We start from the raw sequence: 15,143 nt of genomic DNA on the forward strand, positions 1-15,143 counted from the left end.
TATTTCAATTAAAAAGACTAATTGAATAAAATCTGTTCCTAAAGCAAGTCTCTGTTGTTTATTTATTTATTTTTTAATTTACAGAATAACTGCTGCAGTATAAATGAAATTACATTAAATTAATTAAACTACAGTACCATCATTTTAAGTCTCAAACTTTGCAGTAACCATAGAAAAGTATTCTGTATTCTCGTCTGTAAAGCACATTGGACTCAATCCCAAATGCCTTTACTTTGGCTATGTAGTGCACTATATATTCCTAAGCAGACGCCATGTTTTTTTTTATATAGTGCTCGAATAAAGGGAGCAGTGAGTCATTTGGGATTCGACTCGTTTTAAGGTCGTATTGTCGCGATGTAGGCGTGTGGTTTACGAGCGCGGTGCATTCTGGGAAGTCCTTTCTCTATCAGGCCATCTTGGAGTTAACCAGGCAGTAAGTGTGGCTCTTCATCAAAATGAGAAAATAACTCCTTTTAACGTGCGCGTTATAACCCCCTGTTGTTATATTTCAAAAAGGAAAGAGTTTATTTGTGATATTTGTGTGTGCAGGTCGGCCGGAACGGACTGAAGCTAAAATGGTAGCCGCAAAGAAAACGGTGAGACTCAGAGCCGCTAATTCATGGCGTCTGTGTTCACGTGTTAGTGACAGAACGAGGCCTCGAGTTTATTTACAGCCTTTAACACTACAATAGCGTGTTATTATAACCTGACGGAAATGAGGGAGACGTTTCAATAAGTTTGCTTTGCGATGAAATGTAAACTGGTTTAATCAAAGTAGCTGAAAACGTGAGGAAACACATTTAGCATTATAGCTAAACCTACTAGCATTATAGCTAAACCCATTAGCATTATAGCTAAACCCATTAGCATTATAGCTAAACCCATTAGCATTATAGCTAAACTTACTAGCGTTATAGCGCTAGGTTCCGAGTTTGGCGTTTGAGACATGTACAGGTTAATACAACAGCCAGATGTTGTATTACACACAATGTTAAAATGATTATGTAATTTTTTTTTATATCCATGTTTGAGTTGTAGATCGTGAGCCTGTTGTATGTGTCAGCACAATATTTTGAACGAATCTTCATTATTGTTTATGAATAAACTCCACAGCTAAGCTTTCCAACTCTGATCCTAAACTGTGTTCTCTCTAACATCAAATACAACAATTCTTCCTGAGTTTGGGTTAGATTTGTTAAATAAATGTGTAGGACCACGGTTTGGGAATCTGTGCTGTTAATGATGAGGATTGCTGTGAGTTTATTGTTATAACACACCCTTTATTCCACCATAGAAAAAGTCCTTGGAGTCTATCAACTCCAGACTGCAGCTGGTGATGAAGAGCGGTAAATATGTGCTGGGATACAAACAGTCACAGAAAATGATTCGCCAGGGCAAAGCCAAGCTGGTCATCCTGGCCAACAACTGCCCTGCTCTGAGGTATCTACGTACATTATTCATCAGTGAGACAAAATAAAGTATCAATATAAACTGGAGTTATTTTGACAACCCCTGCTGTAGAATGATGTGATACAAACAGCTCAGTATGTCTCCAGATACGCTCACAAGTGTGCACTTCTAATCACTACTACGTTAAACAATCATATTAATGGTTCCTTCACCGTTATTCTAGCAGTGAGGATGCACAATTATCATCCTCAGTAAAGGCACTACTGATGTACTGACAGCAAATTCAGAGCACAACAGTCTTAAAACATTGTGTGAAATCTAACCTAGAAATTGACCAGATGAATATTGGATGCAAATTAAATTAAGCCTACACACAATCAAACCTTTAATTCTCTATTTTTGAGACACACCTGATAAAAACTTAGCATGGTTTTGCGTGAATTTGGCCTACAGATATTTGTGACTGTGGAATGCAGACAACCATTTCTGTCACTGAATTATTTATTTATTTATTTGGGGGGAGGCCCTGATTTGTTGGGATGTGACTGAATACATGTGGCCTAATCTTAAAGGTAACACGTACTCCTTTTTAATCTGGTCTGTTTCCTGCAAAGTTGCACAGTCAGATTTTGTTGTGCAAGATGATTTAACTTTTGAGTGTTACTTGGCTTGAGTCTGTCCCTGTTTTAAATGATTCTGTCAGTTTAATAATTGAATGCATGAGAATAGACCAGGTATTGTGGCACCACCAGATTTCACATCTGACAGCTTTTGTAGTTGTATTCATGCCGTGAGCAATTTTATATGCTGAAGGTGGCTTAGAAAAGTTGTCCAAGTTTTTTCAGGAAATGTAATTGCGTTTAATTTTGTTCATGGGTCTATTTTGAAAGTTGCAGATGATTTTGGTTTTGTAGTTGTATTAGATTGCTGTTTGTAGTTGCAGCCCCTGAGATCAGAGTTTTGTGTCATAGTACATGCTTGGAGTTGAGTAATACTTTTCCCCTCTCTTACAGGAAATCAGAAATCGAGTACTACGCCATGTTGGCCAAGACTGGTGTCCACCACTACAGTGGAAATAACATTGAGCTTGGCACAGCCTGTGGTAAATACTACAGGGTGTGCACACTTGCCATCATTGACCCCGGTAAGTAAATGTCACCTGAGGCGCAGTAATCTAAAACATGTTTACACCATCTGCAGTCAGAAGGCCATCCTTTAACTAAGTTTTTATATGCGTCATCTCTCCCTTCACAGGCGATTCAGACATCATCAGAAGCATGCCTGACCAACAGCAGGGCGAGAAGTAGAGCCATTTTTCCTGAAAGTTGTTATAAATAAATATGGTTGAAATGGTCATGATGTTTTGGTGTTTATTTGCTCACATTTTATGCTTATTTAATGTATCTTCTATGGGGACTTTAATCAGTTCCCGTTCATTTCTCTTCCTCCTCTTTATCCTTCTTTAAAATGACATTGCAGACAATTGGGTTTAATAGAACTGCATATAACAGTGACTACACACTGGACTAACCTTAATTAAATTTAAATAATGCCTGAAAATGTGTGATATCCCCTGACATCCTATGCCCGTGTGGTTGTATTTTGAGAATGGATGCCCCAGATTTCTGGTTCTCAGTGAGGTATGTGCTTGGATCAACGCCTTGCTCCTGAAACATTTTTATGTAACCCATGATTTTACTGAGTTTATGACCCTTGGGCCTCCCAAGTCAGAAACTGTCCACTCCATGCAGGTCTAGTACATGTTTATGCTGGTTAGGATTTTATTTTCCTGATGTATCTTCACACCACACACACACCTGATCATGTAGCTTCATGCTGTCTGAATGCTCTGCAGACATCCGCATTATAAAAAGGTTGAATTTTGAATGTAAGTGTGAGGATTTTAGCTGGAGTTACCACATTTATAAACACAGAACATTTGAAAATGCTCATTTAGCCATCATGAATGTATAGGCAAAAAAAATTAAATTACTTTTCGCTTTCCCTTTGCAAAACTGTATTATGGAAATTTAAGAATTTGCTGGAGTTTATTTGGAAATAATACATATTCTAAAATTCTAAGACCTTTAGTTAGTTTGTATACAAAGCTGTATCTAAAGAAAAGGGATGTAAGACAATTCAAAGTAGATCCAGACCTTAACGTATTTGGCAAAAATGAAGAAAACTCCCCTATCTTGTAATTACTGCTTGTAAAGTCTAAATTTAAAAATTTAATTTTTAGTTTAGTATTACTAATTACAACTGTGTGTATTTACAACCCTGTAACAGAATCCCTTATCATTCTTTTGGCTTGTGAAGGGTTGTGTTCCTTTGGTATACGTGGCAAGTGCCGTGTAAACCTTACACCAGGAGAATTAAAGGATTTACAGGTTTAAGTTTGGTTCTGCATCACACATTGCCAAGACAGTACACTTAAACCGTTTATATGCAGTGATTATTTACTGTGCTGTTATTCCCAGTGGTTCATTTCTATTTATTCCTAGGAAATGAAAAAAAAAATAACTGCACTGATGCAGTTTTATCGGTTGTGTAATCGGCTCGATGCTGATGATTTAAAGACAAGTGTCCTTGTAAGTGTGAGGTTGTAAACGTAGCTGGATCAGGCGCTTTGCTGATGGGTGTAAAATAAAAACAGCCTGAGTTCAGATGGCAGACGTTGCCCTTAGCAAGCATGTTCTTCATGTCTCTTAAAAAGCTACCGGCAAGGGCAAGTCACAAAGTGTATACATGATGCCGTTTGTCATTTTCTCTCTGCTGTTTTGTTAACTATGTTTGGAGAAAAGCATTAAAATGAAGACATGATGAGTAACGACATACAGGATATCATTAGCCATCAAAAGAAACCTAGTGATGAAGTAAACAATGTTTTGTTCGTCTTTCTCATCTATTAGATTGCATTAGTCAGATCTCTATAGCTTGCTGTTTCATAGCTGCTCCAATTTATGCCTGATTAAAGCTGACCTAGATGTGTACATATTAGAAAGATGATACTAGATAGAAAACAAGTAAGAATGTCTCCTCTAATGATGGATCACATTCGGAGCTCATATTTCATACTGTATATCTCCTTTCTTGGATGTGAGATGAAAGATAGGAAGACATATCTGGAGATGATATGGAGACTTAAAGGGGTGTAGCCGGGAACTCTTTCTGTGCCACATGAAAAAACAGACCACCATAAACAACCTTAATATATCTCAATAGAGATATTTAGACTGCTGAAAATGATTATGGTTAGTCTTTGAGATGAGAGTCTCTAGACCACTAAACCACAAAGATTTCCATGAGAAGTTTAATAAATAATAACCAATCATGATGATCCTCCACAATCAGTATACTTTAGGATGTACAAATAATAACATTAATAAAGGAGTCTGTATTGAGTATACTGGGGTAAATGGAGTCTTACTTTTCACTCTATTGCTGTATTCATTTGTTAATCTTTAGTAAGTGTTCTGTCCCGTTCAGGCTCGTTCTGGAAACCAGAACACAGTGGGTGCGTGACCCGAGCTCAGGATCGAGCAGGGAGACAGCACCGCTACTCTCTACACTAATAATTAGTTCAATAATTAGCTACAATAAACTCAACGTAAGAATCTTTTAATTTTAAGAACTGTTCAGTACAAATATTGCAGCTGATAGAACGTCAAGTCAAATCACCTCAGTTACAGACAAAACATACGACCAACAGTAAAAACCAGTAAGAAATTTCGGAACTGACTTTTTTTTCCCTAAACAAACATTTTTTCCTTTACACACTTCTAAAGTTAAGGTGTTGATTGGATCAGGTTATAATGTTAGATTTTAGGAACCTAAACACATCACAGGACAAATTGATTGACTCTGAATAACGATATGATTCATGGCAAAATGGTTACTGCATGTAGCGATATTTTCCTACATTTCAATCCGAAGCTCTTCTGTATTGAATACTTAACTGGAGCAAACAGACATTATGTCACTGCTTCATAAATAATAGTTTAAAATCCCAGAGATGGGTTCATTGTTGAAAATATGGCAAAAATATAAAAACCCATTGGTTTATGTCATTTGTTTATTATTTTTTGTCCCTTTTTGTCATTTACTAAGAAGCAAATTTCCTTCCATTGCTAACCAGAGCTACATAAATCATAGCTTTTAATGAATAATCACTGATGTCATCAAGTGACTTTATTCTAAATAACTGATGAGCAGAAAATGTCAATTCTTGGGAAATAACCTAACAGAGCAGTGAATAAGAGTCTGTGGGCTTCATTTAAGGCATTGATAAGAAAGTGCTCCGGGTTGAAACATAGTACGGTTGAAGATAATTCTGCATAGTTGTTGCATAGCTCTTTATATACGAAATTTCTTTTCAAATCTTAAGCAGAATCAAGCTAGGGAAGACATCAGGAGATTTTTCATGTCACTCGTATTCATATTTAATACTACATTGCTGTGCTACATACAGTCTACCTTTCCTTCAGTACCCTATTTATCAGAGAACGTACAGCATGAATTATTAAGACTAATGTGCAAAAACAACATGGCGACTCTGCATAGGACTGGAAGCCACCGGATGTATGGTTTTAAATCAAATCAGCAACACGGGGTTGTGTCTGAAATAGCCACATTTAGATTTAGTTTTCAGATGAAAGATAATGAAGATAATGTTGTGAAAATCACAAGATTACTTTCACATTGAAACTCTTATCATAAAGTTGCATCTATATACATGTTATTTTTCTGATCTTGAAAATGGAATACTTGCCAAATATTTCTTTTAAGCAATCACTAGGAAATGATTTGAACTTTATTTGTATTAGTAACTTTGAAACTGAAACCCTAAATATTGGCTACTGTTGTTAGAAACCTGTTAAATGTTGTAGATTGGTCATTGTGGATCTTTTGAAAGATTTCTCACAATTCACTGTGTTATAAAGATGAATATTAGAGAATGCTATTATTACCCTGGTGGCCACATTCATCAGGTTCCTGGGAAAACTGCAGGTTGGAAATTACTCTTAAGTAACTTGCACGTTTATTACACCTGCCACATTTAAATGTCAGGTATTTCAGTAGCCGACAGCAGTTCTGAGAAGTTCACAGTATTTAAAAAAGGGGGAGGTCAGTGTCGTGCGGAATCACTGAACGCTGAAAGTGCAAATCCAAATTGGAGCTGACACGCAGCACTGGGCTGCTGGGAAGGCTGTGGAGACTCGCAAAGGGAGGAGCAAATCACACTACTGCCTTCAGGGAGTAAAGGATAGAGACGTCACAGAGTAAAAAGTGGATGGTTTCAGTTGGGGAAATAGGAAACACTGACTAAAAATCTTTTCTTTGGAGAATATTTAGGGAGAAGACGGATGAAATCTGAGAGAGAAAACATCTGTCTCATGCTGAGTGTTTTTACTCAGGTGGAGGCTCCTTCGGAGGAATAGCGACAACCTCTTCATAGGATGGGAGCAGCACCTAAAAAGCAGAAGACAGCGTGATCAGGATGTTCCCAGTATTTTGTTGAAAAGATTTTTGGAACTGCATGAGCAACATGGTTCTGCTCAATGCTCAATTACATAAACAGGCAGATAAACCTTACAGTGTCTTGAATACGTATTAATCCCGATTAACATTTTAACACACAGACTCAACCCAACCCCAAGTGGTACTTAAGTAGTACTTACTTACTTATAAGTAAAAAAAAATGGCGTAAGCATTTACAGCTGTGAAATCCCACCTGGTGAATCCACACAGTAAAGCATGGTGGTGGTAACATCATGTTCAGAGTTAAGCCTTGTCCTCCTGGTTACTTCTCTGACTTATCTTAGAATTATTGCTGAATAATTTTGGTATAAAGTTTCCTCTAGGTGGAGACATGATTGTTCCACGAGGCTTTTCCAAAATCAGGTGTATTCATATTAAGATCCTGTGACAATTCCATATCTACAACATCTTCTTTCAGCTGGTTGCATTTAGGGGTTTCATAGCAGCCGGGGGTGAATACTTTTACCATTATTTTATTAAGATCATGAGATCCCAATTCATTCAGTTTATTCCCAGGTTGTGACACTACAAAGTATGGGAGAGTTTGGGATACTTATGCAAGCCTATAACTCCGTTATAAAAGGAGGGCTAATTTGAATAACATTCTAAGCGGATCCTAATTTAATCTGCAGAGTCTAACTGCATCAGTGAGAGGATTTCAAAGGAACTGGACAATAATCACTGGTTATGTAATAGGGTTGAGCTGAATTTGGAATTTAGTACCAAAGCAGCACTTTAGTCTCTAACAGACACTAACAATTCATTCACATTACAGATACAGAGCTAATATTAAATAAAATCAGAATAAAATCAGGATTAGAGATTACTTAACAGTCATGTCACATTGGCTGAACATCACACAGGACATAAGGAGACATTCTACATTATTAATCAGAAAATTCATCAAAATAAGTATTTGGTTATTTAACATTAAATATAATGCAGGCAGAAACTACAGATTTGAGTGAGGAAGTTGCTAGGCTTTAAATGTTTAACATCCCAAACTCAGTATTATAACCTGAGCATTTAATCATACTGTCATTATTCAAAATAATTACTTCAGCACTGTATTTATTTTATTTATTATTACCCTATTATTTCCTAGGATTACCTTATACTGTATTGTACTTATACTGTACTCGGGTCATGGGGAGCCTGTACCCGGAGGAAACCCCCGAGGCACGGGGAGAACATGCAAACTAGACACACACAAAGCAGAGGCAGGAATCGAGCCCCCAACCCTGGAGGTGTGAGGCGAACGTGCTAACCACTAAGCCACCGTGCCCCCCCATACTTATACTTATCCTATTAAAATGTATTTTATAATAATTTGATCATAATTCGCAAGCTTGACAACTGACATTTCTAGATTATGACTATAGGAATGTTTCAGTCAAGCTCTCCTGATTCCTTAAGTTTCTTTTCCTGAAAGTAAAACAGTCAAATTGCTAAACATATTTCAATAATTTTTTTTTTAGCAATGGAGTGCAAATATGTTGACGTTTCATTATCGCTTAATAAAAGATGTCCTTGAGCTTGTCCTTGTTTTGTCTCCCCTTTATGATTTATCCCATGTCAGAATGGGACACAATGTGCTTCAGGTAAGAATAACAGCACACAGTGGAGTCAGTGTGACAGTAAATAGTCCTTGACTTACTGTTGTATCGTTAGTGGTGACATAAACCAAGACCTCTGTGGTGCCTCTTCCACTAACGTATCTGTAGCAGTTCCACACACAGGCAATCAGGTACGCCTGGCAAATAAGCAACAACATGGTATCAATTTTCAACATGATGATAACATGCAAGGGATGAGTGGCATTTCAATCCAAACATATAACTCAGCATCAGTACTACAAGTTTTTCACAAAATGTGGGTACAATAACATGTCACTTCACAAAGCGCTGAACGACAGAAAAGCATCATGTCAGTAACAGTATTGAGTAATAACTCTCAAATTCTCGCTCTCAGTTTGTAGGGAATCTGTGTGTTAAACGGTTTCAGACACCACCCTAGGAGACGATCCAAACTTTTAACATGTAGTAACTGTAACATATATAATTTTCTGTGGATGTCACACTCGCTATCAAGAGTTTATTATAAACTGTTTATAAACCCCCATGTGATCTTTTTACACTGGACTTTATGCACTTGTGTCAGGTATGTGAAAAGTTCTGTGATTTCTTTTAATACAACATTGTTAGTAAATATAAAAGCCAGCGTGTGTTGTCACTGCCAGATTATTAGAAACACGCATTTCCACTGTACATGAACAATTTTGCAGTCCAACAAAGATAATTCATTCTATTCATTCTTACACTCTCGTGTAATATGAACTTTAAGCAACACCAGATGCTACTGTAGGACTACAGGTTGAAATATAGCTCATGTGCTGTTTACATTATGGGCCTGCACTGCATTACACAGAATTAATACTGTATTCTTTATTGTTTCTAGCTAGATACTTCACCCATGCCCATTTACACCAAGCTACACTAAAAATCTTTTCAGGAAGAACGTACTGCAGATCGTTATCTGCAATCGGACAACGACGACATGGCTCCGGAGTCACGACTGGTCATTGCAGCATATTTGCTGATGCTGATTTGCATACGTTTTTTTCAGAGCGTCCGGTTCTCACCACGTTCCTATCCCTTGCATGTTTCTGGTGACAAACCATTAAAAATTAACGGGTGCAAACTGTCAGGTATTCAGTGCATTCATACTGTAAAGTATCACATTGATTAACACAGAAGTGTTCTGGCAACGCTGCAACTGCATCTAATGTAAAATTTCAGCAATTCCTCTGCGTTTACCTTAAAGGCCAAAATACAGCCGATGAACACGAGCACCGCAAACAATAGGCAGATGTTGTTGGTGGACATTAGGTCCTCTTTGTATGGAAAGGTCCCAGGCTGTTAAAACATAAACAACCATTTCAACAAGAAACTCAATACCTGGTTTATAGAAGAAATAAATAATTAAAGACCAAGTTCCTTACCAACTGATCAAGGTAGTCCTGGATGGTGTTCGGGTAAACCATGACACTTATTGCTACCAGGGTGTTAAGGGCAAAGTCAAAAATTTGGTAGCAGAAAAATGGAATAATCCAAGCAGCATGTTGCTGTAAAGAAATATTGCAGCGGTTAATACTGTATATAAACATTCGTTATACAGTCCATGTATAACAAATAAAACAAAAACCGAAAATCACAAAAAAATAAATAAAATGTGCATATAGTTTTTAAAGTGTTGAAAACACACTGACACAAAGAAAAAAATAAAGAACAAGTAACAGCATTAATGTTAGTTATATTGTTACTAGAGCCATTTATTTAAAACCATTGATTAAAAAAACTTAACGATCACATACAGTCCATGTATAACGAATAAAATAAAAACCGAAAATCACAAAAAAATAAATAAAATGTGCATATAGTTTTACTTTTTAAACTTAAACACTATACTTAACAGATATAACCCAAAATCTGAAGAAGTTAAAGTAAAATAAAAATCCAGAAAAAAAAATTACTGTGTATATATATATATGTATATATATATATATGTATATATATATATATATGAATGATACTATTGATACACTGGTATGTCCTGTATATTTTTCAGGAGTGTTATATAAGGAATTAATTTTAGTAACATCAGAATAAACAAATCAATGAATTAACAGGTTAATTTTGATAAATATTACAATATAATGAAATAATAATTAATTGGGTCAAAGGTAGTATTTTGCCATAACCTTACAATTGACTTTTTCTCCATTTGATAAGATTGTTAACAGTAAAAATGTACCTTATAAGCACCGTAAGTCGCCATCCCACAAATCAATATCATCAGCAGGGAAATTGCAGCAGCGATGCACATGTCTGTGGAGAAAAAACATGGATGAGAGCAAAATACTGCAAAATTGGTGAAGAACCACCACCACAGATACAAGAGACAAATCCTCCTTTAGATGTTACTGACTTCAAATAGTTCAAATGAATGCAATCATAACATGTTTCTGAATTATACTGGTTAATTACAGAATAATAAATATTTCATATCACAGTGGGTAACAGCTAACATTTTAGGTTAAACATAAAAAATACTGCCCTTTTTTATAAATAATTGCACAGATCTATAAACATATTTCATCTATATTACATCGGATAACACACTTGTTTTTTTCTCTATTTGGCTGCATACTAAAAATTTCAGAAGAAAAAAAAGAGAAATACATGATCTATTTTTTTGAGACCTATGGCACTACGCAAGCAAATTATAAAATGCATGTAAACTGCAATCAAATGACACAAGGGACAAACAAAAAAAACGTTTAGGAGTGTACAGTGTCTAGACGTAATAAAGCCCAAGCCAGTGGCGATCAGTCTGAACGTTAAATCTGACTGCCCTAATTCATCAGGATTAATCAGGTTGTGTCAGAACCTGTGAAATGAAACACAGCTAAACTCTCACATTCCAGTACAAAACTTTTTCCGTGTACTCATTTTTAGACAAACAACGGCTGTTGTTTTTCTATATGGAAATGTATTTGATTCAGATTAAAACACAACATTAAAAACATTTTCCTAACTTAAAAAGAGAAAGTACATTCCACATGGTGAGCAGTTGTCCGAGAAAGCTAAGAAAAAAGCCTGGGACAGCATTTTTAACTTACTTGCATCATCCATGACATCCAAATCTGTGCCGAGTTCAGCACTGGTGAGATGGTAGTGATACTGCACTGGGTCATTTAGAGCAGACAGCAGGATCAACAGGACCACGGCATTGATGAGCTGCGTAGGAGAGAGGCATGTGGCTAAGCATGGTTAACCTTGTGCACTGTGATGAATTGAAAATAAACAGAAACTGCATAACAGAGGAATTGGTCTAAATGATAACAAATGCTAAACCTCCCACACATTACTTTATTGTCAAAAGTATGTGGACGCCTGACCATCAATCCAACATATGCTTGCAGAACATCCAGATACCTCTCCTGATTTAGTCACCTCTATGCTCTTATTATAACCTCCACTTTCCTGGAATAGGTTTATACTAGTTTTTGGAGTGTGGCTGTATGAATATGTGTGCATTCAGCCACAAGGGCATTGGTATATAGTTCGAGTGAGGAGGCCTGGGGTGCAGTTCATCTCAAAGGTACTTGGTGAGATTGGGGTTATCAGCATCATCCGAACCATATCTTCATAGACCTTTACCTTTGCTTTTGCACAACAGAACTGTCATGCTGAGACAGTGTAGTAATAAAACTATAACATACAAAATCAGATTATGAAGTGTGAGCTTCAGAGTTTGTTTTAACAGATCAAGGAAGACTGACATATGAGTGTGATAATCAGGTGTCCACATACCTTTGGCCATGTAGTGTAGGCTAAGGTTTCTGCTTAATTATTCATCGAGCATCACCTGACTTTGGCCATCTACCTCATTTGGCCTGAGAAACCCAGGCAGAAGTGAGACAATCCTTAATGATTTTTTTCTCTTTATCTCTACAGCAAAGCCATAAGCATTATTCTGCTCATCTGTAACATCTTCTTGTTTCATTTCAATAAAAGCATCTGCCGTACAAATGAACTTAAATGACTCCAGTTTCTTTGAATGGACTGTCAATTAGAATGTAAATATAAAATATATATAATATCAGATGGATTCATGCACAACAAATTCATAGAGGAAACCAAGAGACAGGCTTGCCATGTAGTCATCATACAAAAGAAGCTGAAATGTTGGACAGCTCCACCTGCATGAGTAAACCTGAGCAGATCCCTTAATGTCTCGGTCTATATTTTAATGGGCTTTGTACTTATTTTAAAACTGTACACCGATAAATCCAATATGCTAATATGTTCTATATAACATAGATAGATAGATAGATAGATAGATAGATAGATAGATAGATAGATGTTATAATAATATATATAAAAGTTAGATAATTACTATGATGTAAACTCAATAAAAATTATATCAATTAAAAAATTATATCAATTATATATGTGCATTTTATTTACACATTATTTAAATGTAATGAAAATTAAACTGGTGTATTTATATAATGAAGATAAATTAAACATGCATAGGATTTTTCAGTTACTCATATTTCTATGCATTACAAGTTACAAAAGAATGTAGTAAAATGAATTGAGTAAATTTTTAAAAGTAATATAAAGAAAATGTACCTGAATACAACACTCTATTCTCCTTAAATTACTTTTCTTTTTTTACATTTATTAGTTCAAATAAAACAAAAGTATTGAAACTATTTCCCCTGCCATGTATTTTATTCATGTGTTTGAATGTATTTTAGAGATAATTATATTCACACGGTCAGGGATTTAACTTGATTATGATTCTATTTAAAGAGCTATCACTTCTGTAATAATAATAATAATAATAATAATAATAATAATAATAATAATAATAATAATAATGCCCCCCTCCAAAACAATTAATTAATGTTAATTAAATTAACTGGTGTTAATGAAATATGATAAATATTGTGTACTTTATTGTACTATACATATGCTAAACGTAAAAATTATACGTTTTTATATTTAAAATATTTCAATATTTCAAATCAATATTCAATATAGTCGTGTGTGTATATATGTGTGCGTGACCCTGTGTGTATATGTGTGTGTGTGTGTGTGTGTGTGTGTGTGTGTGTGTGTGTGTGTGTGTGTGTGTGTGTGTGTGTGTGTGTGTGTGTGTAAAACGCCAAACAGTCTTTGGAGGGCAGTGAATAGACTATATAACATTAATACTGTGGAATGATCTGGTTTTGTCCTCCTGAATGAATATAATGTCCTGTATTGAGTGTAATCAGGTCTCCAGTGAACCCTGCTGCTCGGTCTGTAATATGATCATAGACCCGTTCACACTCACCATGTACCAGACGCCGAGGATTATGGTGCCCGTCCGTACATGACAACAGAGGCAGCAGCTCGTCGTGTACCATCTGTCCCACGGAGAAATCATCTTTCTGCTATAAAACAACACCCAGCTATATCATGTAGGCCTCTCAGAGATGTAATGGCGATGGTTTGCAGTGCGCTATTCAGAGTGTAAGCATCCGGTTTGTCGTGTGTTCAGAGCTCAGTGTTCGGGCTGCTCCGTGTCTCAGCATTAATTCAGCTCATCCCCTGGTCACGTGACCGGACAGCGGGGATTTGAGCTGGGATCAGGACGTGATGACGGCTCGTGTGTGTGTGTATGTGTGTTTAATAAGGCTTTATACCCTATAAATATAAAACACACACGAATCAGTAAATCTGTCTATTTGTCTTATGTGTATCTATTATAGTGTATCTGTGTGTATCTATTATCTATTATACCTGTAAGGTATATATAGATAATCTATATATACCTTACAGTACATTCTGCTAACATTTCACATATGTTACATGCTGTACATATGTTTACATATTTATCTATCTATCTATTTATTAAAACATTGTTGTGCTTTTATTGTGCATCTGATCTGACGTTTGAATGATTCTGAATAACAATTTGGAAATATTTCTCCTAAAATATGTACCCCCTCCCTTTAAATAGATTTCTCTTAGTATTTAGGCATGGATATTACACAATTTGCATATAAGAATGCACCCATATGTATAAACCGTGTGAGCATTACTTAATTACACTATATGGCTAAACGTGTGTATATATCTGACGGTCCCAGCCATATGGTTTTTACCTCAAACAAAGGTGAAATTCCCAAACCTGGTCAAACAGGACAATGCCTCTGTGCACAGTGAGCTCAGTTAGGTTATGGTTTGCTCAGGGTGGAGTGGAGGAACTCAAGTGGAGCTCTAACCCCATCAAACATCTTTGAGAGAACTGTACCAGACTTCCCTAACGCTCTTGTGGTTGAATGAGCAAATCCCTAGAGCCAAACTCTAAAGTGGAACTCATCTGGTGGAAATCCTTCCCAGAAGAGTGGAGATAATTATAGCAGTAAAAAGGGGGTCTGGTATATTGGTGTTCAACAAGCAATGTGGGCCAATGCAGTACCACAATACCGATGAATACCAACTGGTCAGAAGGTGATGAATTTTCTTGAACAGCGGCACTAAAAGTCGATCCAGCTGAAAGGCAATTTGTTTACATTATTTCAGATGTTTCAATTTGTCTTTTTTAAAGCAGTGGATAATTCAAATTTCAATTTG

At 36.2% G+C, this 15,143-nt stretch overlaps 2 protein-coding genes across 2 annotated transcripts; one reads left to right on the top strand and one right to left on the bottom strand.

Annotated features, from left to right (window-relative positions):
* Positions 1–322: 322 nt before the first annotated feature.
* rpl30 (ribosomal protein L30) lies at positions 323–2,764 on the top strand. Its single transcript, XM_060857272.1, has 5 exons — positions 323–433; positions 550–596; positions 1,295–1,440; positions 2,424–2,554; positions 2,665–2,764. Exons 2-5 carry the CDS (start codon positions 576–578, stop codon positions 2,715–2,717), a joined length of 351 nt encoding a protein of 116 aa, XP_060713255.1. The 5' UTR covers positions 323–433; positions 550–575; the 3' UTR covers positions 2,718–2,764.
* A 2,251-nt stretch (positions 2,765–5,015) lies between these two features.
* laptm4b (lysosomal protein transmembrane 4 beta) lies at positions 5,016–14,112 on the bottom strand. The gene is made up of 7 exons (XM_060857241.1): positions 13,858–14,112; positions 11,633–11,750; positions 10,765–10,838; positions 9,953–10,075; positions 9,768–9,866; positions 8,609–8,704; positions 5,016–6,882 (listed from the first exon to the last, which is right to left on the bottom strand). The coding sequence occupies exons 1-7, from the start codon at positions 13,948–13,950 to the stop codon at positions 6,820–6,822; spliced, it is 666 nt and encodes a 221-aa protein (XP_060713224.1). The 5' UTR covers positions 13,951–14,112; the 3' UTR covers positions 5,016–6,819.
* Positions 14,113–15,143: the final 1,031 nt, after the last annotated feature.

Source organism: Tachysurus vachellii, chromosome 21 (assembly GCF_030014155.1).
Source record: "Tachysurus vachellii isolate PV-2020 chromosome 21, HZAU_Pvac_v1, whole genome shotgun sequence".
Lineage (NCBI taxonomy): Eukaryota > Metazoa > Chordata > Actinopteri > Siluriformes > Bagridae > Tachysurus > Tachysurus vachellii.

Coding starts and splice junctions, on each gene's coding strand:
- laptm4b (XM_060857241.1), bottom strand. CDS start 13,950: ATGATTTCTCCGTGGGACAGATGGTACACGACGAGCTGCTGCCTCTGT. Junction 10,839..11,632: donor GGATGTCATGGATGATGCAA/GTAAGTTAAAAA, acceptor TTTTCTCCACAG/ACATGTGCATCGCTGCTGCA. Junction 6,883..8,608: donor TCACCACTAACGATACAACA/GTAAGTCAAGGA, acceptor TCTGCTTTTTAG/GTGCTGCTCCCATCCTATGA.
- rpl30 (XM_060857272.1), top strand. CDS start 576: ATGGTAGCCGCAAAGAAAACG. Junction 597..1,294: donor TGGTAGCCGCAAAGAAAACG/GTGAGACTCAGA, acceptor ATTCCACCATAG/AAAAAGTCCTTGGAGTCTAT. Junction 2,555..2,664: donor ACTTGCCATCATTGACCCCG/GTAAGTAAATGT, acceptor CTCCCTTCACAG/GCGATTCAGACATCATCAGA.